General features: G+C 38.0%; 1 protein-coding gene across 4 annotated transcripts in view; it reads left to right on the forward strand.

Moving 5' to 3' along the window:
• Nucleotides 1–27238, forward strand: part of esamb (endothelial cell adhesion molecule b) — a 69455-nt gene that overhangs the window by 33795 nt on the left and 8422 nt on the right. For 2 of the 4 annotated variants that reach the window (XR_009782500.1, XM_061719548.1), the window contains exons 2-6: nt 15502–15599; nt 21096–21241; nt 22260–22461; nt 22921–23076; nt 25578–25622. Coding sequence is in view for 3 of the 4 variants with exons in the window: in XM_061719548.1 (XP_061575532.1) it covers nt 15502–15599; nt 21096–21241; nt 22260–22461; nt 22921–23076; nt 25578–25622 (647 nt within the window). In the remaining variant the exon portion in view is untranslated. The remainder of the gene's footprint in view (nt 1–15501; nt 15600–21095; nt 21242–22259; nt 22462–22920; nt 23077–25577; nt 25623–27238) is intronic. The other 2 variants (XM_061719549.1, XM_061719550.1) reach the window with 2 other exon arrangements.

Consider the following 27238-nt stretch of genomic DNA (forward strand, 5'->3'; position numbering starts at 1 on the left):
CCGAAAAACAATATATATCCCTCCTCACAAAAATAAGAAAAATAGAGAAACATATTTTCTCATCAACAAAACAAATGTAAAATTTTTCAAATAACAAAATATCATATTTGAACCATTTTTCAGAAAATATCTGTCAATATCTCTATATAATAACGGAAAAAATCTGAAAAATGGTTCAAATATGTTATTTTGTTACTTTAAAAATTTTAAATATGTTTATCTAAAATATGCTACATGTATATGTAGTATATGTATATGTATATGTATATGTATATGTAGTATATGTAGTGATATGTAATAAAAATAACAAAAAAATGTATGTTCAAGTAGAGTTTATAGTTGTGCTGTAATCCCTACTCGCCAGTGCGCCCCCCCAACATTTTTTATCACCAGCCGCCACTGGACTCAAAACTAAGTCCATTGACACCACCCACGAGTCTTTATGTCAAACCATTCAAAAGTTATGGCAGAAAATAGGATCTATCAAATATCGACCAATCAGCTACTAGTATCACTTCCTGTTTAACGTTGAAGTTTGACTCGGCGCCACGGCCACGCCATTTCACGAAAACTCACGATTTTGATAACTTTTCATCGTTAACGTCTTTTGTGTCTCCTGAGCGAGTTTTATCCTGCTCCTGCTAGGAGGAGTTCGTTAAAGTATGACACGTGAAAATGGCATAAATTGCACCAAAATTACACGATTAATTCAAAATGGCCGACTTCCTGTTCGGTTTCAGCCATGGCGCCAAGAAACTTTTCTTTAAGTTGCGACATGATACAGGTGTGTACCGATTTTTGTGCATGTACGTCAAACCGTATTGTGGGGCTTGAGGCACAAAGTTTTCTAGGGGGGGCGGTTGAGCCATTAGGCCACGGCCATTAATGCAAACCATTAAATATCAAATTTTCGCCAGGCCTGGCTTGCGTGCTTGCGTATTTGGTGTCTTTTGGGGCACGTTTAGGGGGGCAAAAAGGGCCTCATTTCGGGCCCTAAATACACTACTTTAATATTCATAAGATATTGAAGCAGTTTATTTCAAAACAGAAAAGAAAATGGGACGAGAAACACAAGAAGGACTATATCACCTGTTTGAACTCTTCAGAAAAGCATGCAGCATGCATCCACATCACATTCTCCTCCTGCACCTCTTCCGTGATGAACTTGGGAGGCTTCTGATGCTGTGTACAGATAATGAGCCTCATCCTGTAATTCATCTCTAGTGGGCGCTCAGTGGAAATCTGAAATCAGATCTCTCAGCTTCTTAATTACAGTCTCACTGCATTAAACCCTCCACGTGTCCCCCAGGCAGTAAAGTGGCGGCAGATTTGGAGCGGGAAGGGGGGTAGCCTCGGCATTGGGCTCCTTCAGCCCTCACTCTGTCACTCTTGTCACTGCGGCCTGCTTCGTATTCTGTAACACATGACAGATCTGGTAGATAAAACCGCCCCCCCTCGCTCCATAGCCAGGCTAATGGTTTATAAATATCTTTATCAAAGACCCGAGATGGTGTGAGGGGTGGCGTAGCTGTTGTGGGCTCTGTTGTGGTGTAACATGGCAGACCCATTTAAGCTCTCGGTTTGCCTTTCATTCCCTGCCAGTAGGACCCCAGAGCAGGCTGGAAGAGGATTTGAAGAGGGTGCTGTGAGACTTGTGATGGACAGCTGAGATGAAGATGCCCCTGGCATCCACTGGTCCAAATCAGAGCTCATCAGATCTACAAGTTGTAATGAACTGCTGCACTCATAATCAGCCACAATTTCTACACATATTCACAACTCTTACATTAACTTTGAAGACGATGACGGTTATTTTCTAAATCGTTGCTTATAATTTCTCTGTTTCTTTCCCTCGTATTTCTCTGAGCCGCGTGGCTTCAGTTCAGAGGGCATTGTGTCTGCTGTCAAAGCTGCAACAGAATGTAATGCCTCTGCTGCCGTAAGTGTGCAAACATGCATGTAAATAAACATTGTAAGGAGGGTCCAGAGTACAAACGAGTACCATGTAAAAAGGCTCAGAAGGTCCCTGAGCTCTGGTAAGCCCCTGTAGAGAGGAGGGGACAGTACAGAAAGAACTACACAAATCACATGCACGCAGTTACGTAATAAATTAATGTGTGGTCAGAGATGTGAGTTTATCAGGGGGTTATCAGAGGTCTGATGGTACAAATCTCACGCTGATGACTTAATGCACATGAAATTATTACTATAAATATTTTGGACCGTGAGAATTAGTGTGGTTTCATTTTAATTTGATCGACTTTCACTCAATACTTCAGTCCTTTATAGGTCAACCCAGCTTTATCCTTGCAGTTTGGTGTAAGCACATGACAGCAGTGTTCCTGAGAAAATGAAGAGTTGGCGGGGATTTTCTGTTACACTTGCTGGCTTTCTGTTACAAATGTACTTTTGTTGACATTATTTATTTATTTTTTTAATCCATACTTGCTTTTCCTTTTGCAAAAAACACACGTGATGAACTGCAGGCTTTCGAAACAGACAAAAAAAAGAATGTATTCTTTTTTAATGGCCGTATTACAAGAAGTCATTAAGGATTTTTTAAATGGTTTAAAAAATGCTTTTGCGTGTTACCATGGCGAAATATATCAGCTCAGCTTTACAACAGGATGAAGTTAGACTGGCTTTGAAGTTCAAATATCTCCAAAGCTTTGTTTAGTCTTCTCAAAAATCGAAACCTGAAAAGGTCACTCGGTGGTCTTAAGGCACCTTTTAACATTTTCTTGGCAGCTTTGTGCAGTAATTGTTTCCAAGCAGCCAATTCTACAGTCAGGGACGCACAGGAGCGCTATTTCCCTCCAGCAAGTAACCGCATTAAAAGCACAAATGGTTTTGTTTGTGTCTGATTTGACAGAATAAGTAAATATGTTACTCTGTGATCCTGTCAATAGAAATGCAATCAGTCAGGCGCAAGAAATTAATGTCTTAAGAGAGCAGTAAACGTCTGTTCATGTACCATTGAACAGCAGCAGAAGACACGAGGTGTCTTGAGGTAACGTCATAAAAATCCCCTCTACTAAAATGGTGTGCAAATATGACACGTGGTTGTTACACAGATTATTTTTATTTAATATGTTTATGAAAATACTAGTTTAGTTGTTATTGTTTCAAAATTGTGACTGGTCAAACTGAGTACTGTAATATTTACTATAAATCAAAAGCCTCCAAAACAGCCTAATAGGACAAGCAGACAAAATGTTTAATATTAAATGTGGGCTTTTCTTTTTTTTTTTTTGCCCATGCCAACCAGACAGCCCAACCAGACAAAAATCAGAGAATTCCCCATTAAAGAAATACAGAATTCCCCATAACACCTTGGATCAAGACAGGCAAGAGCCCACCAATTTTCAAACCTCACCACACAAAACAAAAAAATCCATATTTTAAAACACACAATCTTTCAATAAACACAGATTTTAACAAGTCCTCCATACCAGCATCAGATACTGCATGTGAGAACTTTGCTATTAGATCCAGCCTTTTATCTCAACAAATTGTTGATTTTACCTGAGGAAACACTGGAGAGTTTTGTCCTTGTTTCTCTCAACTAAACCCAACAACCTGCCTTTTAGATCCCATTCCCACATCACTTTTTAAATGATTTTATGGTTTCTTTGAGTGTGAGCTTTTAAACATAGTAAATTGCTCTCTTCAGACGGGTGTTTTCCCTGCTGCCTGTAAAACAGCAGTGGAGATGCCCCTTCTAAAGAAAAGCAATTTAGATCACAACATCCTTGATAACTACCGACCTGTATCCAAGTTACCATTCAACCATTACCATACCAATTTAATAACATTAAATATCTTATTAAATAAACAATATTTTTGAGAAACATCAGTTGGGTTTTAGAACAAATCACAGTACAGACCCAGCCCTTTTAAAGATTGTTAATGATCTCAGATGCAACATGGACTCAGAAGCTTTCAATCCTAGTGCTACTGGATCTAGTATCTAGTATTGCCAAGGACCTCATGATACGATACACATGATCACGATACTTGAGTCACGATACGATATTGTGATATCCAATTTTTGGGATATATTGCAATGTTATACATCAGGGGTCACCAAACCTGGTCCTCGAGGGCCGGTGTCCCTGCAGGTTTTAGATGTTTCCCTGCTTCATTGCACCATGATACAAGTGACTGTGTCATCAACAGAACTATCCAGACTTTGATGACAAGCTGGTAACGAGGATTAATTAGAATCAGGTGTGTTTAAAGCAGAGAAACATCTAAAACATGCAGGACACCGGCCCTCGAGGACCAGGATTGGTGACCCCTGTTATACATAGTTCGCTGAAAACATTATTAAGGCATTATGCATGTTAAAATCCGAATTGCCCGTACAACAGATTATAGTGATAATTCATGGGACAAACTGAGTTGAAACAATGTAGTCGAAATGATCCATGCCGTTTTATTGTAACTATACAAGTTAAAGTTACAACATATTTGCAAATGTTTTTCATATTATTTACATGAAATTAACATTAACAATATTATTTAAGCACATGTATATGTAGCAGGGCCAGTGCTACGGGGGCCGACCGACAGGACAGAGGACACAGGTTTAGTGCAGGAACCTTTTATTTTCTCCCTTCACCCAAGACAAACGTGCTTCAGCTCCTTCACAGCAGACCCAGCAAGACGAGACCCTTTCTGCTGTGCAGTCATGCCTTATCAAGGCTGGCAGGGTGGAGAGGTTGATTGGGGCCACCTGTACCCCAATCAACCTGAGTGGCTGCAGCTCCTCCACCCTGCCACATGTATACAATAAAGTCCTACTGGATTTACAACCCGTGTGAAACATGATTTATTATTTGAAAAACAAAAAAATTTTCTTAGGTTTATTTTAAGGTTAAGTTGTTTTTACTTTTTAATTTGTTATCACCAGAGCTTTTCCTCATTGGGATCTTCCACACCTGGAACTATGCCTACTCAGCACGTGGGGTCATTACTTTGGGGATGGCCCTGGTCGGGGTCGTTGGGGAATCCTGCACTGCAGCCTTGGCTGTGGTGTGGACGCTGGCCAGCCCGGATCTGACTGGTTACCCCGCGGTGACGCCCTCATTAGTCATTGGTGGGGTGGTGCGGATAGATCCACAAGATATCGTTCCTCACCTCAGCGTTGAGCCAGATATTTATGATGTGTATTTATGATGTTTATGATTATGTTTTGATGTGTATGTGGGATGGGGGGGTTATATGTGTGCTGTGTGGGTATCAATGTGAGGATGTGTGTGAAAATGACCTGGTGTGTGTTTTTAACCACGAGTGTGTGTGTTTTTACTGTATATGTTGATTTCATTATGTAAAGCACTTTGGGCTACTGTTGTATGAAGAGTGCTATAGCTTGATTTGATTTGATAAGATTTACTGTGGAACTGGCAACAGCCATTCACTACAATTCTTACTCCTCCGTCCATCCATTTTCTATGCCCGTTTTATCCTTTGTAGGGTCACAGGTGCCTGCTGGAGCCTATCCCAGCTCATTACAGGCGAGAGGCAGGGGTTCACCCTGGACAGGTCATTCTGACTCCATCTCTGCTGTTGACACTAGTCTGGGTCTTGCTCCACCTACGTCACATGCTGTGTTTCTCTTATTCGTTATATACCTGTCCATCCAGGAGCAGTTTTCTCTGCATCAGTCAATACTGACTAACTGAAAATTAAAGATGCACCTATTGATCTAACACTTAAATTGGTAAATCGGGGGATTTTTATTCATTAATTCATTTTTATTTATTTACTTATTTATTTTGTAGGATCAGTTTACCAGTTTAAGCAGATATTGGCTGATATTTGACTTTAGTACACACAAGATATGCACAGCTTTGAAATGTTTTATGTTATTTATTTATTGATTTATTTACTTATTGTAGCTGTCAGGAAATGCATCAGCTTAGAAGCATAGAATACTAAGAAATCTTTTTTCTTTTTAATTATTCATTTTAACCACTTCATGATGATGCAGTCACCGTGGAGCAAGTTGTTGAAGCTTTCCATAGTGAGTTCAAAATAGCAAATAAATTAAATGGACTGTCTTTAGGCTGAAATAACTCTAGAGGTAACAAAAAAGCAAAACATTTGAGAGTCAAACACCCTGCCCCCTCTGTTGTCTTTCATTGTTGATTAAGCTCATGTGGGAAAAAATAGAGATGTCTGGACATGCTTTTTTTTCCTACTCCATCAGGAACCTTTAGTATTATTTCAGTCAGTTGTCCATGTGCCATTATTGTTACCGTAGTTACTGATGAATCTTCAATGCAGTCTATAGATTTTGGATTGTGCAGATTTTTATCAATGTTGGTGGTGAACCTCCATCAAATCCATAATATACTTCAATGTATATTAACATGAGTTCTTTTAAGACCAACAGAACAACTTTCAACCGGCTAAGGTACAAAATGTCAACATCTGGAGAAGGTCTAGACAGAAAAAAAGATCATGATTCATTAACTAGTAGTCCTCATGGTGTTATCATCAACAGGGTCAAGAACCAAAGGAAGGTGTGTGTGTGTGTGTGTGTGTGTGTGTGTGTGTGTGTGTGTGTGTGTGTGTGTGTGTGTGTGTGTGTGTGTGTGTGTGTGTGTGTGTGTGTGTGTGTGTGTGTGTGTGTGTGTGTGTGTGTGTAGAGAATCAGTTTTAACACCATTGAGAGTTAAAAAGGATTAAAGCTACTGTAATACGATAGCACACTCAAAATGGTTCAAAATAGCTGAAGAGATTGCAGTAATTTAATCCAATTTAAAGGAGCCCTTCCTAAATATTTATTATTGAAGCACCATCTGCTTGGAGCCTGTAGGGTCAGTCTAATACAAACACAGCTATTTTGCTGTCCTATATTCTTGTTTGTCCTGCCTACTAAAAATTCAAAGAATCTTTTTAATTTTTCTCCCTGCTCGGGTATGATCTTTGTTCTCGTTCGACATCTGGAAGATCCCTCCTTAAATTGGTTTCTGTCATTAATTTGTTTGTGACGGTTTACTCAAGGTCATGCAGATTTCATAACCAGCCTGGCAAATGAAAGATTATAATGAGCCAAAAGAAGTTTTGCTTTAATAATTTACCATCGTGTTCTTCTTTCTTGCATGCTTGCCGCTTATGGGGTCATTTTAAGACTTTGTTGACAGCGCTCTGACACAGATCCTGGCTCAACACACACAGAAGATGCAGCGGAGCTCAAACAAGCACCGTTTCATCCACGACAGCTCTGATCTCCTTCTCAATTAATCATGTAGCATAAGGTTGGGGGATATCAGTCAACAAATCTGTTGGATGCCACACATTTATAATTGTACCAAGGTACACGGATCGGTCGAATATGCATAATAGTGGCAAAGAAAAGGTTTATTTGATCTAAAATATAATAACTGGTTAACGTAATGTATGCCCAGCTGACTACTTAGTAAAGTAAGCTAATGATGTTAAGGAGAAAACTGGAGACTAAATGATTCCTTAGAGGATAATCATGACACAAAAACATCTGTGAAGCTGTTCCTGTAAAATATTTGATATTTTAAGCTGTAAAAAAAATGTTCAGTTTATTTTTATTGCACAATTCAACAAGAAAGTGCTTAACAGAGACATTAAAACATAGTATAAATAAAAAGCATGATTTAAAATGTAAACAAAAAAGAAAGAAATAAGAACAAAGTCAGATAAATAGTAACATAATGCACAAAAGTTATGCTTCAGCATCAAACATGTACCATATTTTAATGTTTTTTCATAGTTTGGCTGGTCCTGCCACTTATACTCAGGTGAGACTTATTTGCATAAAAATCTATAATTTCACATGTTCTTAAATGTTCATAGATACTGAACAACATGTCCAAGGAGTAAACATTACCTACAACCACAATAGGGCACTCTAGGCTTGTGACCGGCATGTGCTACTCCTGTGCCACTGGAAATTAGGTAATTCAAACATTACTTAACTTAAATACAACTGAGAAACTTGCTTACATGGAACTTGCTTGTTGGACTCGCCAGCTTGTTATGTTGTTTCTGCCTATTCAGCCTCCCAGGTACGTTCTTTATGCTATTGTGTAGCTTGTCTTTCAATAACACATCATGTTGACGTGGAACACATTAGTGATCGCTCTATTTTATAGTTCTTCTTTTTCTTCTACCCTATATTTCTCAGTGCTACACTTCTTTGTTGTTTGCAAGCTATCGTAGATGGACAGATTAACACACAATAAACAGTAAAAATGACTGTTGCTCAGCATTTATCAGCTTTATTTATCAGCTCTAACTCATGTAAGATATGCTTTATTTCCTCCGTTGCTCTTTATAGGCTGCATGTCGGAAGTAAATAAAAGGAAGAATAACCCGCTACGCCACCTAATGTTTGGTGGTGTAATTACAAAGCGACCCAAATGACAATAGGCAAGCATAAATGCCAACGACAGCATAGGTCCTTAACATAAGGTAAATGTGTAGTTGCAGCTTAAGAGAATAAAAGAAGCTTTATTCAGCACCGTCAGCAAAGCAACAGATTCCCCTTCTTGCTTGCCAGCTAAGTGAGACAGCTGGATAAACACAAAGCAGTGAGACTACGACAGGAATTCAGTGTCGTCTGACATTAAAGTATTCAAGCTTCAAGAGTCCACCCACAAAACACTTGTTAGACGTCGGTACATTTAAGATAGCACGATTTAAGTCCGATGATATGTGGTTCATTGGTGTTGTTTTTAGAAGAGAGGAACTTCAGGAACTCTTAAGAGTACGAAAGTCATGACATCTGGGTTTTTCTAACTAAATATCATCAACATGGCACAGCCTCATAATGAGATAAACTATGCCTGGATATTTTCATACTTTCATGATCAGAAACCCTAAAAAGCTGACAATTTTATCAAACAATGTGTGTATCTAAACCCAAATCCAGACACAAACCTTTGTCAAAGTTTCAGGCTCAAGTGGTTTATTTTGTATCGGTTGATTGAGACTGAAGTCTGTGATTATCCGGCTCTACGTTTTCCAGGGTTGTGACAAAGTGTTCCTTTCAGAAAAGCCCCAGCAGTAGATGAAAGGTCTCAGAGGCCGATCCAAGCAAAATAGTCTTAGGCAGGACTTTTAGAAAAAGCCGGAATGAAACAGTTTAGACCACTCACAGAGCTGATGTTATCAAGCAACGGGAACCAGGTTCTTATCAGGGAGGCGATTGAGAACAGTTAACAGCTTCTGGAGTCAATCAGACAGAAGGGGATGGGGAAGGAGGAGAGAGAAAGCCAAGCTTGGAAGATGTGGACTGATACAGATCAATGCCATCAGCATCAGCTTAAATATTTGCAGTGGAAGGCGAGAACAATCATATACCTGCATGGTGTCAGTGTATTTGCATTCAACTATACGGTGGGAAAAAAGAAAAAAGCAATTACAATTCTGAAATAGCGATAAAGGTACCGCTCGGTGTTGCCATTGAACTGTTTTCTTTTTATGAGCGTTACTCTCTAGTTCTCTCCGTAGCCATCTGTAACGCTCAGTGATTCACATAACAGTCAAGTTCTGTAACTCTCCTGTACTCCCGTTGTCTCTGTGAAGTTCAGTAACCCTGTTTAACTCACTGTAACAGGCTCCATATCTCAGCCTACGACACTGATTTTTAAATCAAGGTAAAAGACAATCTTGACTTTGAAGAAGATACCAGAAAACATCTGGTTTTGGACAAATTATTGCAACTGCTTGTGGTTGCGAAATTAGTCAACAAAAGAAGAGGGTGGCTAATTCAAATGATTATTAAAAGACAAAACCTTATGTAACGATTAAATAGTGTCATAGCACAACTACATCATATTAATGAGGCTGAAAATAGCTGGAAACCTGATTTTGATGACTTTGGATTGACAGACTACGTTGCATCCAGTGATGCCAGAGACATGCAAATCGGAAAGTGTTTCCATTACACTTTTCGCCAAACTGGACTATTGACTATCAAACTACTAACTATTAAGAACCACCTCATGAAAGCATAAAAAGGTTTGTGATGGAAGTTTTTCCATTACAGGTTTTTATTTGCTATATTTAGGTTTTGCATAATTCCAGTGATAATGGAAACGCATCTATTGTTGAAAATAAAATAGAAAAGGCAATCCTGCTCTGACAGGTTGTCATTCATTTTCCATTTTGAAGCTTTAAAGAGTAAATGGCTAGCAAAAAAAGTGGAAAAATACTCGGATTAATCTGCATGTAGAAGATAGTAATGATTGAGTTGTGTGTTTTGAATGTTCAGTGGTAAACTGCTGTGATGTACCATGTTTGTTTTTCACATGGTTGGAGACTTGAAGACATAAGCGCTGTCCAGTTGTTTTATATGTGTATTTTAGTGACAACCATTTCAATTCTGCTTGCGTCATGCACGGAAAAATCAGCAGTACGCGAAAACTGTAAATGACATGTAGCTGCAGCCCAGTTTTAAGCTAATATAAAATGTTTATGCTGCAATACCCATTCTGACCACATAGGGGGAGTGTATCACAAGAAAGTTTTTTTTTTTTTTATATATATATACTCAAAAGGTACCAGCAATAACATCACAAGAAAGTTAATGTGTCAGCACCCTGGAAGAATACAGTGAACCTCTAGTGGGACAAAGTGGTTTTGCGAGACATGACGGACCCTCCCCACTCATTAGCATTAAAGGTTTTTATTGTCAACAGAATTGATCTATATGCCCCCATGTGGTCAGACGTGGTATTGCTACATGGAGTGCCATTAGAATTAAAATGTAATTGATTTAGTAATGAACTCTAAAAGTAAAATATATTGTTGCAGTATAAAATAAGAAAGCTGCAAAGCACCGGTAGCCTTTACGATTTTTGTATTTGATAAAAATATATACTTTCATCATGAACTTTTAAACTCGAAAGTTTGGTAGCTGTGTTTTTCTTTCATAATGTTTGGAATAATTAATTAAACGCCACAGTCGTGTATCAGAAACTTTTGTTTTAATTTACTAAAATTCCTGAGGCTACTGTCGCTTTGACTCTCTACAACTCTGATCCTCATTTGTGCTCCGAATCTCGCCTTCACAGGCATCGTGGCAGTAGCGTAGTTTTATTCCTGATAAATTAATCATATTTTTAAGTAATGTGATTTGACACACTATTTCGCCTGCTGTTGCAATTCTCCCACTCACAAGCTTGCTTTGTAAAGAAAGTCTGTGATTTTAGACTTATCTGTAAAAAGAAAACAGATTTGACTTTTATGCAAGAAAGCATCAAGAAGGAATGTTGTAGGTGTTTGTAAACTGGATTAGGACATACAGTATCTGTTTCGAGGGATCTCAAAGTGAAGAAGCACAAAGTCAGGGTCTGTTAAATCCGTTCATCAGATAGCAGAACCCAAACCTCACATTCTCCTTCGGGTGCTTTTGCCTGATGTGTGGATTGTGGTTACATGCCACCACCACTGCAGTTTCAGTCGTCAGATGCACCAAGTTTGTACTTGTTTTGATATACCATTTTTCATCCATGGAAAAGGCTGAGCCAGCACAAAATTTGACCAAGACGGCCATGCAAAAATACGGTCATATGTATTATCCATTAGGGCTGGGCGATATATCGAGATTTTAATATACATCGATATATTTTCAAACGCGATATGGTACGAGACATATCGTTTATATCGATTAAAAAAAAATATATATATATATATATATATATATATATATATATATTTTTTTTTTTTTTTTAATGATTTTGATATAGCTTATTTTTTGACAAATTGACTTGAATGTTTTATTTGAGATTTGCACAAATGTTTTGTTATTTGCACAACTGTCAACCTCAGTGGAAAAGTCTGCCTGTTACTGTCTACATTGTATTAATTGCACAGTGTATTTTAATTTAATTGTTATGCAGGAAAGGGATATTTGTTTTATTTTATTCAAGAAGCATTTTTATTCTATATATGCAGGCAGTTTATTTTTATTTCATTTGTTTTATACATTTTGATATTGTGCAGACCTCTGTTAATAAAGGAACCTGTGTGACATTTGGCACGAGGCTTTGTATTAAAACTGACTGTTTTTTTAAGGGTTTGCCTCAGAAAAAAATGAAGCTAACAGAGATGCTATGCTATAATGCTTTGGGGGAAACCCCAATTATGGCACAGAAAAAATATCGAGATATATATCGAGTATCGCCATTCAGCTAGAAAATATCAAGATATGACTTTTGGTCCATATCGCCCAGCCCTATTTTCCATATAGATTTAAGTTTGTATATGACTTCTGAAAGCGTAATACACACATGTCAATGCCTTAGAAAACAATTTAATATAAAATATGACTACTTACTTAATTTTAATTATATTAACAGTTCATATCAAGGGCACAGGCCCATCTAAATAAAACAACTTGGAAGAGGTGTAAACGGAGAGTAAGTCTGAGATTCACCTAAAGCTTTAGCTCCACAGAGGGACTCACATGAGAGAAATACATGGGTGGAAGCAGAGATTACTCTGGGAGATAGAGTGTGGCGGGTTAAAGAGGATCAGTTTATCTTCACACAGGCCTACATGTCTCCCTGAGGGCTTTGAGAGAGGGACTGACTTTTATCCCTCACTTGATCATAACACAGCAGCATTAGTTTTGGATGCCTTATCAGGCATTGGGATTTGATGTATTCTGTTAAGAAATGCAAAAAATCGGTTAATCTTTAGATTCCTGCATAGCTTGTCTTTCAAACTATCAGTTTTACACTAACTGTGTACATACTGTACATCATCTGTTTGTTCGTGCAGATTTGAGCTCAAACATTTAACTGTTAAGTGAAGTAAGGAGTCCCAGTGTTGTTTTGTCTCCGATGTCTGTTTCATAGAAATTTGCGCCCCTTTATGGTCAAGGTGTGACATTACAACAGATCCGGTCTCCACATTTTGCTTTAGTTGGATGAAATGGTTAATTTGTAATCATTCTGTGTTGGTATTTCCTTGCCGACATAACATTTTTACAGCTGAAACCCTCAGAACCAAGATGCCCTGCTGAAAAACTTTTTTTTTTCCTCCTTTCTTCCTGAAGAGAAAAAAACATCCATGTACCAGATGCATAGTGTGGATAGACTGAAATAAAGCCTGAGACAAAATGTAATTGGGACAGAGTTGAATGAGGCCAGATAGTGTCATATCCGCATAAGTATCTCCAGATTTTTTGTCTTTCTTGCAGGGATTTAAGTTTCTTCAATTGCATGTCCACATCTTAAACTGCTGTTTCTGCACCCCATACACACGAACACATCCCAGATGTAAGAGGGCCACGGATTAATGAAGATTTTGCTTCATTTAATAAACAATAGAATGACACAGTTTGAAGGATAAACCTGCTCAAAGAAGCAAAGCAACAGTCTGGGGCAGTGACACTGCAGCGCATTACCCTACTCCATCAGGCGGTGTCTTGGGCACCGTTCAAGTTTACCGCCTGCAGGTTCCCAGCATTTCTGAGGGTGTATTTTCTTATAGTGTATATAAACACCGTGCAACACCTGCAAGGTATTTCACACGTAGACACAATTGCCATCCAAAATGTGCCATTGCCAACTATTACTTTATTTTATTGTATGTTTTTATTGTATCTTGTTGTTAGCAGTTTCAGGCAGTGTGTGCACTGCTGCAATGGAAGGTGCAACAATAGTGGGTGGAAATGAAAAAGAGCACTAACAAGATTTGCAAGGGTAAAACAATGTTTTAAGTCTAAATATAGACAGTTCATCTGCATCCTGCTGTACATTATCAATCCAAAACAAGCTGACATGACAGTGGTGTAGATATTAAATTGATGCATACATGTCCAGTAATCAGCTTTATTGTTGTTATTAATAAAATAAAGAAGATTTTCACATGTCATATCCCGCATCTAGACTTGACATCTTTTTAGTTGTCTGTGATGACTGTCCTGGACCCTGCTGTGGTGATACCCTGTTATTGTTGTTGATTTTTTGTTTGCTTCTCTTTCCCCAATCCTTCAATCTGCTTTGTATTTATGGCTGCAAGATCATTTTGGCCTGTTTATGCTCTCACAGTCTTGTAGAGATTTAACTTCCTTCACACTGAAGGAGCTAATAGAAAAACATAACATCCAATGCTAATGGCATTCACATTAACTCAATTAAAGAATTATTTAGCAACTTAATGAAGCTCTTCAACACTGGATGTCTTAAACTAGGACGCTCATTGTGAGGTCATGTTCACCTATTCAAAGATGTGTAGTTTTTTTTGTTTTTTTTTTTCTTCAGCACTCAAACATCAGTTAAACCAATAACAGGTTTTTATTTTATTGTATTATTCGTTCAGGAAATGAATAAATATATATTATTTGTCTTGGCTTTGCAAAAATTAAAATGCACACATTGCATCTGTTTAAGTGTGTGCAAAGATGAGATCTGCTTGATCAAAGTTGCTGTTGATTTTAATTCTTAAATACATATTGTAAAATATTGTTAAACTACATTTAACAATGCATATTGACTTTGGAAACATAATGCATTTATTCATCTTTATAACAAATACTTTGCTGTTCCTTATTTCACTGAATCATTTTTGTTTTAGCTGAACGATTTGGGCTGAACGCTCAACATTGTTCTTGTTCTTTTTTTAAAATTGTTATTTAATTATTAGATGCAAAACAAAATACAACCCGAAAGCAAAACTTTTTAACTAATTCTAAAATTATAATTTTCTAATTAAGCTCTTGAGTGTGTTAAAAAATGTAAATGCTTCATTGATATTTTTATTCTTTTAATTCCAATTTCCAAATGCATCTTTGCTTTTATCCCTCATTTAAAATTCTTGGAACACATGGAAACTGCATCCAGAGTCAGCAAAAGTCACATGGCACAAAAGCTTAAATGCGATGCAGAGTGATCTACTAATTGTGATGTTGAGAGCGTGCACGCAACCCAGGTCGAGTGACATACGGGGTGTGACCAGTGACCATGTGTTACATCATATTCATGCCCAGCTGAGCTTTTTTTGCTCACGTGAGGTGAGAGCACCGAGCCTGTGTTTGTTCGGGGGATTAGAGGACAGGACTTACCAGGCTCGGATTTTCAGAAATTAAGGGACTCCGTTGATGGGGATATATTCTCCCATGAGGAATAAGGAAGCTGCTGCCACACAGCTGCATGAGAAAAACACGTCCTGTCTCTCTTTTTCTTGCGCTTTTTTGCCCTTCTCATGCCAGCCCAATCTCTCTCTCGCACACATGCACTTTTGCCTACTCTTCATCTGCACATCCACCACCTATTGCTTGATTCTCCTCCTGCAGTCTGTCTGGAAAAACAAGGAAGGCGTGCTTGAACACACGTGGAGATTTCAGCTGGGTCGTGCAACTTTCTCTCTTGTCCATCTCTACCCGTCCAGCCATCTGAGCACACGAGGGACACTCTTCCCACTTTCCCTCCCTGCGGTGAAAGGATTTTATAGCAGCTGTAGGGCTTTTTTTTTTTCTTTTTTTTTCTTTTGTTTTTGTTTTAGTTTTGGACCGAGCTTCAAACTGGAGACGCAGATGGACACCGGTTGCTGGGATCAGCTGATCCAGCTTCAGCAGTCCGGTTCAGGTGACTGGGCACCCTGTGAGTTGGACATCCTCTTTTCCCGTTTTCATCTTCGTCATTTTGTTCCTCTTTTTGTCATGAATTCCTATGACATTATATCAATTGCTGCATAGATCTATCAGATATACTGTACCTTTTTCTTGTTTTTTCATCTGGAAGTGTATTTAAGTCTTTTCCTCATCAGGTTGAATTAAACTTTGATATTTATATGCTTTTTTGCCTCAGCTGCTGCTTTGCTGTATATTGTTATTCTTTTTTTAAATCCTTTAAAATTCCTTTTAAATGTGTAAAACTATAGTAGATTTTTTTTATGTGAGATATTTAAGTAGTTAATTGTATTTGTGGTCTTTTTATAAAGCTTTCATCTGGTTTAAGTTTTCCTACCTACTGAGCTCATTTAATTTTCTTATTAAAATAATGTGTTTTTAATTTAGATCAACTTTATGCACCTGTAACAATGCAATTTTTTCTTAATTTGCTCAAAGTATATTTTTATTTCATACATCTTTTTCCTTTACATGCACTTTTTTAAATTGTATTTTAAAGTTGTTTTCCATGTAGTGTATAAAAAGGGAAAAAGCCCAAGCATAAATTAGGAAAATTGTCATATGGGGACACGATTTACGAATAATTTTGTGTGGCACTGACAAAATCTTGTCAGTGACAGCATCTTAGCGTTTGTTTAGATGATGGAGCTTTATTTGGCTTAACAGAAGCATATGGGTCTCTTTATAATATTTCAATGTATCTCTCTTTGACTCGTGTATGATGTGATATACCAGCAGGATTTATTTACTTAAGTCTTGATGTGTGCCGAAGCCAAAATTGAAAACTCACAAGATTTTAACGAGAAGTTAGGGATGTTTTTGTGTAATTATCAGTTAATTATTAGATTAGGCAAGGCATGGCAAGGCAAGTTTATTTATATAGAACAATTCAACAACAATTTGATTCACAGTGCTTTACAAACACGTTAAAAAATACATAAAAAGCAAGAAGTTTAAACAATTATTTATTATAATGATTAAAATAATACTTATTATTATTAGTAGTAGTAGTAGTAGTAGTAGTAGTAGTAGTAGTAATAGTAGTCATATTAGTATAATAATAATAATAAAAATAATAATAATAATAATAATAATAATAATAATAATAATAATAATAATAATAATTAGATAAATTAATGAAATAAAATAAACCACAATAGAATGTACAGGACTCAAACCTGAGCAGATCTTCTAAATCCCAGTGAGAACATGAGAACAGCATTACATCCAGCAGAGAAGTCCTGGGTTCTCCTCAATTCGCACATTTACCTTTTTCCATCCTCCTTTGTCCTGATTGCCACTTTTTGTTATTGCAGTTTAAAATAATTGATCATGTAGTCATCAAGATAAAAAAAAAAGATACCAAGCAGTTCCCCGTTTCAGCTTCTTAGATGTGAGGATTTGATGCAGCTTAGTATGGTTATGTATGGTTTAAGGGGGTATTTCTCTCGCTCTCTTTCACTCTCTCTCTCTTAACTGGTAACTGATTCATCAAAACCTGAATTATATCTAACTGCAGCTTTGCAGCATTAAAACAGCAATAAATGAAATGACCCCTGGACAGTGTTTGTTTGCTCTGGATTCTGGATTTATTCCATGATTTAATCTTGTACAGGTATAGATTTACTTGTAATCATTTCTCACACATGCTTGAGGCCTCCTGGCCACCAAGCTAGCTGCTGTTCTTAAAATCTTGCCTCCTTCCCAGCTTGGAGGGGGGGTCAAGTTAAGTTCATCACACCCAGTATATAACATGCCTAATCAATGGGGATTGATGGGATCAAGGCCTCAAAGTCAAAACTCAAGTGTGTTATCGTTAGGGCTGCAGCTATCGAATATTTTAGTAATCGAGTATTCTACTGAAAATTCCATTGATTAATCGAGTAATCGGATAAAACATATTTTTGTTTAGGTAAAGAGCAATTATAAATATACATAAGATGTTAGATATTAATGGAATTATATAATACAGTAGGTTCATGGCTGTGCATTTAAAAACCCTGAACTTACACCTCCCTTCAGGTCACAGATACAGATCACTAAAATTCAGGACAAACAGAGCCATGTCAAGCTTCGTGCCCTCATCCATCAGACTTATAAACAGCTGATTTTACCTATTTATTTTTGTACCCGCTTTTAAACATATTTTTAAAATCATTGTATTTATTACGCACTTAGGGCCCGATTTATTAAGATCCTAAATAAAGAGTACTAAATTGCGTGTGCACTGAAAAAGTTTGCACGTGCTGTTGTTGTGTGGTTTGCGGGTGATCAACTAAGAATGCTTGCGCAATTGATAACGGGTGCAAACAGCAGTATTTAAATGAGGTGTTGCGTGTCTTACGGTTTGCGGCGCAAACTTTGCACCATGGAGAGTCTGGATGGAAAGCAGGATATAGTCGCAAGCGCAAAATGAAATTTGACGAGTTGGAGTTAGAGATATTAGTGGAAGAGGCTAATTGTTGTGCCGTATTCAGCACCCCTGCCGTGAAAAGCACCCCCTCGTATATTCAATGATAAGTAGACCAAGAAAAAAAACAACACACTGACACTTCAATATATTTATATATACACACTCACACACACACATACTTAGGAGTTTATATTATATATATTTACAAATATTATGGAAGACAACACAGTAAGCAGGCTATTAATTAATGACATCAATAACCATTTACCCGATTTTTGTTATCTGTGACTGTGATTGTGGGAAAGTATGACTATTGTGGAATCCATGAGCGCATTTAAACATGAATCATTAACACAAAACTGGACGCTAAACAGAACGTGACACGGAATGAGAATATCATTGTTGTCAGACGAGGGGGTGCTTTTCACGGCAGGGGTGCTGAATACGGCACAACACCGGGGTATGACAACTGCAGAACAAGTATAGGCGCACAATAAGAAACACTTTTTTCTCCATGAAAACACGTGATTTATTTATAATCACAAATAAAAAAATTAATGTGCCTCCTGTGGCAACCTTTTGCTGAATAATACTCTATTTAACATTCAAATAAAATATTTCTCCTTTTGCATGTGGAGAATCCTCACCACAAGTTGAGCCATCCCCACCCCAGTCCTCAAATCAGCCCTTAACTCATTCAACAGCTCCAAGATGGAATCGCTAGATAGTCGATATGTTTCAACTATCTGGTTTTCATTCATTCCAAACAAATTTACACAAGTCCGAAAGACTCTCTCTCTGCGTATTCTTTGATTTTGGCGATGTCGCCTCCTTGCCACAATAACAGCAGCCATCGGTGCGTAATGCTGGGCAGATTAGCACCTTCCTTTCAAACGTATTAAATACAGACGCAATCACAATCCCCGCAATTACTTTCTGGCTTGGTAAATCTCATTGCGTGTGGTAAATTAACTTATTTGCATTTTCCCCTCCCAGTATTTAGCGCTTTCTGGCGGGTACGCCCCATATTGATTATTCATCAGGGCAAAAGTACTAAATGAACAGCGTGTGCTATTTTGCTCATTTGAGAGGCGCAGTCCTCTTTGCACGCTGTTAGTAGATCAGCTTGCACATTGGTTTTCGGGTGATGTCAAGTTTGCACACGTTTTTACACACGCAAACCTTTAGTAAATCAGGCCCTTAATGGGGGACCTATTTTTTATCTCTTTTTTCTCTCGTATTTTATCTATGCTATGGTTTACAGCATCTAAGTCCAGCAGTATTTGTGATTGCCCAATGTATGTTGCTTTATATTGATTGTTTGGTTTGTTTCTGTATTGTCCTGTTGCATATGTTATCTGTACACGCACTGATTCTGATGCTTTTACACAAATGAAGTTCCTAACGGATAAATAAAGTTATTTATTAGTTGACTAAATTCACTGCCTTCACTCAAAGAAAAGAAAAGAAATGTTCTTATTTTTTTTATTTTTTTTTTTGAATATTTTTATCCCTGATTTTTTCCCATTTTATCACCCAGTGCTCCTATCTAAGTGACAGTCTGTGCATTGCCATCCTCTACCAACCCCGGGAGGACCCTGCACTGAGCTCAGGTCTCCTCCTTAACCTGAGGAGTGAGCAGGCCGCATCTTTTCACCAGACAGGGTGGGGTTTCTCCGGCCGGACGTAGCGCGTGGAAGGATCACGTTATTCCGGCCGGATCCTCCCCCCCCATCTGGCGCCCTGGTTGGCCAGAGGGGACATGTATAGCCCAGGACTGTGTGCATGTTTTTTGTGAGGGTAGCTCACATTAGCTACCCAAGGGAACACGGGGAGAACATGCAAACTACACACAGAAAGATCCTTTCGCCAACCCCACCCAGGATGTGGGCACTGAAGTCATGGGAGAACTAACACGCACTTCAGCGCCCACAGCGTCCCCGGCGGGAATCGAACCCAATGTTCTTATTTCTAACCTAAAAATGCCAGGTCTGATAACACACATCACTAAAAAGGTTAGGTGTTTTTCCCACATGTTTCAATTGAACTTTCATTTGTGTCAAGCAAATTTTAAGTTCTAGTTAAGTTTTAAGTTAAAGTCTTGATAAGATTTTGAGTTTTGGCAGTGTTCAAAATAAAATTCTTAGACCTGCTGTATTGGAGCACATTAGGAACCAGCGCTACTTGATGTTTTATCCATCAATGACTACAGAGCTAAAATTGACAACTACCCAGTTAGCTTTATTACGTTTTTATTTTTCACCCTCATCACTCTACAGCTCTGTATTTTAACAGATTAAATGCGTTAGCCACGCATCGACAGCAGTCGTAATTAATAGCCCTCCACAGGGCTAACGTTATGTTAGCAAGGTACCGTAACGTTAATATCATTAATTAGCGCTACATTAATTTAATTTGACCTTGTCCCGGGTGACGATCCTCCGCTCTCGGTGTAAACAGGGTGTTGGTGGAGATGCTGCAGCATTGAGGACGTACTGTTGTGCTATCAAGCGCTGTCTTCCAGTGAAGACATGCAACAGTGTTCGCCTTGGTGTCCAGCTTGAAATGCTCCCACACTTTTGACACTTTCTGCCTTTTCCTTTAGTTAAAACCAAAATATATCCGCCACCTCTTTCTTCTTCATTTACATGCGTGGCGTCAGCGCGTTGTGTCGCATTAAACGTAGTCTGGGCGAAATACCCTGTTTTGAGCTGGAAAAATTAAACAATTCCTCGAGGAAGAGAAAATTCCTCGATCATTTTTTGTAATCGAATTACTCTTTCGAGAAATCTTCGAAAAATTACTTATTCGAGAAATCGTTTCAGCCCTAGTTATCGTTCAGAAAGCATCTGCAAGTCTTCAATCAAGAGTTGACTGACTGAAATAAACTTTAACTGAAATGTAACATTAAAAAATCATCTCGCTTCCCAAAATCATCAGTGGTCGCTGCTGTTCATCAATGAAGGGAACTACAGTTAATGGTTTAAAGTAACAAGCAGAAAAGCGTGGTTATTAAATCTGCTGAATGTGGGCCTGTGTTGTTGTTGTCCCCAGGTGACACCCAGAAGGTGGAGATGCCCAGCAAGGATATGGAAGTGGTGAAGGGTCAGATGGTGGTGTTGCAGGCCTGGTACAGCCCCAACTCAGACATTTCCCAAAACACAGTCATTTGGCATTTCACGGGGAATGAGTCAAAGCAGGTGAGACGTTTAAAGATGCCGAACAGCTGGTCATAAAACTGAATGAGGGAAAAAAACACAGAGGCACAGGAGGTCATATAATGTGTAAGGTGTGGTTAATGTACTATCTTAGATTGAAATTGTACATTTACAGGAAAATAAGTCCAGTATTCTTCAAGATTAGAAAGTCATGAACTTGCCAGAAAGAAAAACTTAATTCAATTTACAAAAATACGTAATTGCTTCATCGCTTCACTTTGCAACAGTGTGATCAGATGTAGCTCCTTGGCTCAACTTTTTTTTTTTAAGTCTTAACTTCCAATTTTACTCCTTTTATCAATTGAAACAAAGTTTTTCTTTGAATATTACCTTTTTTCAAAACCTCCAGCATCACTTTTTTGTCATTACATGAGCCTGTTCTAACCTCTATTGGAGTACAATAATGATATAGTACAGCTTGAAAATGAATTTAGGCTACATCTTTTTTCAAGTGGGATCCAAGATCTGTTTAACTTAACTTCAGGGGGAGTGATCTTTAGAGTTTGGTATTACTGAAAAATAAAATCATTGCTAATGTCTATCATTGCTGAGGGAATGAAGTGTGTCGTTAATGAAATGATGTTGTGACATTTATTGCCTTTTTATACTGCACTTCTTCCATGTACAGTAGTGTGAATTGCAAATATCTGCACGTGCATTATACGAATGCTTGCAGCATTAATATGATCTAAACAAGTTTGGTATGCAATGCCTGTCAGCTTATCTCAAACAGAAAATCAGCCTGAATTTCAACATCCACCATCTGTACATGCCAGGATTATCTTCATGAAGGACGTTGATTTCTGTTGTTAATCTGCATGTCTTGACATGGCTGCAACAAATAGAATAAAAGCGTTTCATTGGAATTGAAACATGCATTCAATTCAGAATGTTGTGTTTTGTGAAAATGGCTCAGAAATGTTTGTTTCTCTTTTAGGTAACAGTGTCATGACCGTACCCAGCTATACAGTGTTTCCACTAACGGGTTGTCATTGTGCAGGTGATAAACTTTAGCTCAGGTAAAGTCGGGCACGGACACAACGAATTCACCAAAAGAGTGGGCTTCAGTGCGACCATGCCCTCGGCCAACCTCTCCATCTACGTCAATAACACCCAGGAAACGGACTCGGGTCTCTACTTCTGCCACGTCATCGTCCCCGGTGGCCGTGGCATTTCTGGAGAAATGCGGCTTAATGTCAAAGGTAACGGTCCTGAGCATCAGAGGAGTTTCAAAGGTTAGATGTAATCAGGAAAGTCTGCTTTGAAGCTCGATTGTATATTTGGATTTGAAAGTTTAGGCCAAGTAAATGCTGGGCATATTTTGAAGGATTTTGGATTGCACCGGTCTGTTGAAAATAATATATTTATGTGAGAAAGCCCCGTTCAGACAAAACTCATCTGCTGTTAAGGGATTCAATGGGCTCTGTGGTCATTTAGCCATCTTACGGAAGCAAATGGAAGCAGGAGGGCGGGGAGGTGGGGGAGAGATTCAAAACATCTACTTATTTTTATGCAATCTGGCTACTGCTCTGTAAACTCGCCGCATTTCTATCAGCAGATTAAAACTAATGTACATGTTCAGGAAGGGGGTCACTCTGATGTATATCTGTATCTTACATGTGTTAACTTGCTGTAATAACCCCGTCTGTCCATCTCTCCAGTCCCTCCCTCTCCACCTGTGTGCGGCATGACAGGAAACCCGGTGGTGAGAGGCAACGTGACTCTGAGCTGCAAGTCCAGTCATGGAAAACCTGCCCCTCATTACAAATGGACCAAGGCAGCACCCACATCTGAGGTCTTCTTCTCCCCAATGCAAAGTGAGTATATAGACTATATAGTAAAAGATATAGTGAAACACCAGGCCCATCTAATTCAAAATAACACACGCAGAGTCACTTCCTCAGTTAAATATATGCTCTTGAAATATTTATTTCTATTTTATTTGAAGAGGATTTGCATCAGCATTGCTTATAATGTTTTTTTTTATTTTTAATTCTGAAATCCTAGTAGACTCAATTTCATTCATGCTTTTTCACAGCAGACATATTTTTTCAGTCTAATATAGAAGAGCAACTTCCAGTGGGAATATTTATTCACTGTCATGTGGTCACGGGCTGCTGTTCAAAAATAATTTTGACTAGTGGTGCTTGTTAACAGATGCAAAGCTCCCTTTTGTGCAAATAGTGTCACCAGAATGGATATTACAAGGGTAAAAATTCAAAAACATACAATTTTTTAAGCAGATATTTATTTATTTACTTAATAACCTACTAACAAACCTTTTTTTTTACTCATAAGAAACACATGAAATTAAAAAAAAAACAAACAGGTATGATGCTAAGCATGCTACCAATGCTGTAATTTCCAGTAAGGGGTATGGAAACATGCCTCAGCATAATTTAAAATTGATATATTCACTCTTTGTTCCCAAAAAACTGTCCAAGTGTTCTTGCAGTCAAAGTCAACATTAAGGAAGAGTGGAGTAACTTAGTGATGGTTATTCTTTCTGTCAGCTAAACTTGTGCTTTTATCTGATGAAAGCTTTTTGAAATGTAGATCTGTCAAGAAGAGAGTGCCCCCTCTTTTTGTCTTAAACATCAGGGTTTTATATTTGGTAGATAGAACTTTAGAGAGACACGATTTGATATATTATCCTGCGTCATTATTCCTTTAACAAAAGATAAGCCAAAATGCCAGAGCAGTGTGTGCTAAGTAAACACCAGGACTCAATAGCTTATAAGCTTGTAGCTTGTAGCAAAAAGTAGAAGTAATCATTTTCAGAATTACAGTGATAGTCTGTCCCATCATTGTGGAGGAATTACTGATATTTTATTCATTATTTATTTATTTTTTATTTATTTAGTATAAAATTAATTTAATAGAGGTAGGGAGATGTAATATAATTCTTAGCTCTCTTGTGGTCGCCGCAGCAGCATTTCAGTCAGGTTGAACTCTGGACTTGAGTCAGTTCATTGATTATTTTCTTTTTCAGCCATTCTCCTGTAGAGTTGCTGATCAGTTTGTGATCATTGTCCTGTCCCATATCATCACCCTTCCACCACCTTGCTTGATAGTTGGTATAAGGTGTTTGTGCTGATACAAAGTTTGATTTTTTTTTGTCAGATGTGCATTGTGACCAAACATCTCTTTTTATTGGGTTTAAAAAAAATAAAAATGTATGAGCTTGTGGTAAATGTTTGGGACATCCACTCCTTGGAAGATTGGCAACTTAGTTTTCCACGTGTGGATAACTTTTCTAACTCTGCAGATTGTTTGGGAATGGCTTTATAATCCTCCCAGGATTGATGGGCAACAGCAGCTGCTTCTCTTAAGATCATTACTTACGTCTTTCCTCCTTTGCATTATGCGAATACAGGCCTGAATACTTAAGACCAGCAAAATGTTTACATTTAGTGAGGTAATGACACTTGCAGATGGTCAGTTAATCAACTGGATTTGATTAACGTGGCGTGGCTGCTTCTAATTCCCACATACATACACACGTGCATGTATATATGTGTATATATATACACATGCACATGTGTATGTATGTGTGCGTCCAATTATTCAAATAGCTTTGCCTGCTGTGAGGACGCCCCAAATGTATATCAGAGGGAGATCCTACATTTTACATAACATGCAGCATGAAATCCTCTTAACAGACAGGGATACACAGCATCCCCCTACATAAGTGCTACCTCTGCAAAAGAGAAAAAGACATGTCTTGCATTATTTTATAGATGCTTATTTTGAAATGATTCTGCCGTAAAAACACCATCTGTTTCTGAACAACAGGACTTAGGCTGATTGAGTATTGACTTTAACCGCTTTGAGCCCTCGCCCTCGCCCTCATCTCTTTATCGCACAAAAGTCCCAGACTCATAAGATGAAAACTACTCCCTCTGATTGTGCATTAGCCTAGGCTTTTGTAGCGCTGTATACACACTCATCTACACATCACATGTGCATGTGCATCGTCTCACATGCCTTCAACACTTGTATTCAAATGCTGCGCTTTTGCTTTTATCAGTACTCTATTGACTCCTGAACTTTACTATGCCATCATTTCTTATCTCTTTCAGCAATATCTTTCTCTGTTGTGTCTGTTGCTCCTCTCACACTCCTCATGTCCTGTTGAACTAACCAGCCCCATGTCATTACTTGATCAGCCCTTCTAAGATCCATAAGTTGGGTTTGGTGCCGAGACTACAGCTCATCTCACTCTTCCACCCTCTTCCCATCAGTTTCACCGCTCCCTCCCCACCTCTCATTCATGCTTGCTCTCTCTCTGCCATTTTTCCGTATGCACAAAACCCAGAATGGAGAGCCTGCTCCCAACCCATACTTGTCCTTGGGTTCATGGGTAAGGGTTTTTAATCATACGTTTTCCCCTTGTGTACCCAGTTCCATCCCTTCCTCACCACAAATCCTTGACATCCTGAGAAATCATATTTTCTGGAGTCAGCATGGCATCCATTGAGCTGTAGAAAAGCTTTAAAGGAAAAAAAAATCAACCCAACTTCTACGAACGCTTATATGATAACGTTCTGACATGATTATCACAAAAAAAAGCTTAGTTGTAAAGCCTTTAAAATACTGTCTATATATTAACAGAGCAAATCATCGGATCTTACTTAAAGATTTATTTAACCTTATAGAATAACAATCCCATGTTTTACATAGAAATGTTTTCCTGTAAGTAACATTTTCAGGTTTCCATAAATTCATACTTTATAATAAAGGGTTGAATTTGTCCTTTAAAACTTTAAAATATGTATAATGTTTTAGATTTGGCTGTCAAATAATTGCATTATTCTGTCATGTTATAACTGTCATATACTTATTTAGGTAAATATTACAACATTTTCCAAAAACAAAATGTGCTTAAAACATATCTTTTGCATTTTAGTCATTTGTGCGCTGTAGAAATATAACTACATTAACCTACATTATTTAATCTTTATGCAGATTCTTAGTTCAGAAAATACATCTCACTTTCTTGCTGAGGGTTTGTGAGCATTTTGATCTTGCGCTGACGTTTGTACAACCAGCAGCAATTTAACTTAACCGGTTAGCCATTTAGCATTCAGGAATGGCTACCTTAAATTTAGCTAAGTTACTATCACAAATCCAGTAACAAGCACTTAAATCTGAGCCATCAACACTGTAAAGTGCGCAGATAGTAAAGATAAGTTTAAACAGGTTGTAATTACTTTTGGTTAATGAGTACGTTTGAGGCTGTTGATTTTGTTACCTTTTGACACATCTAAGCAGCTAACAAGCTCCAATTAAAACGTATTAAAACAAAGTGTTGCTTGCACAGTTTGTTTTATTGTTTATTCCAAATAAATGTTTACGAGTCATAATGTCTTATGGGAATTTTGTAACTGTTACACATAGCTAATTAGTTAGTTCTTTCTCTTTGTTATGATATGAGATATGATGGGGAGCTAATTGTAGACGGTACATTTTTGATAAGTGTATAAATAGTTACTACTTCTCATCATGGGCAAGAAGGTCTTCAAGCATGTTCGGTTTTGTTCTACTAGTTTTAGGACCGGGTAATGTCTTTCAAATAGATACAGTAGCCTATGTTTGCATTGAAATATCTTTATGTTTAGGTGTTTAGGTTTGGTTTAGGTTTAGTTCTCATCAGCAATTTTACCAATCAAACAAAATGTAGTCAAAGCCTGCTAAAACAAATGCCTAAATGTTCTCAACATGCCCCCACGTGATCCTGAGTAGGATGAGGCTGGTATAAAGAATGGATGCGTGGATGGAAAGATATCCCATACATATTCATGATATCATCACATAACATTTACATTTGGCAACTGCCTTTTGTTCACTTCTCTCTACTCTCTGAGCTCACATAATTTAATACAGCTGGATTCATAATTGAGCAGGCCAAGTTCACATATTTCTCTTTTTGTATTGGCAAATGGCAAAGCTGATCTAAAATTGTGACTGACGGTCTGT

The sequence above is a fragment of the Cololabis saira genome, chromosome 4, assembly GCF_033807715.1.
Source record: "Cololabis saira isolate AMF1-May2022 chromosome 4, fColSai1.1, whole genome shotgun sequence".
Lineage (NCBI taxonomy): Eukaryota > Metazoa > Chordata > Actinopteri > Beloniformes > Belonidae > Cololabis > Cololabis saira.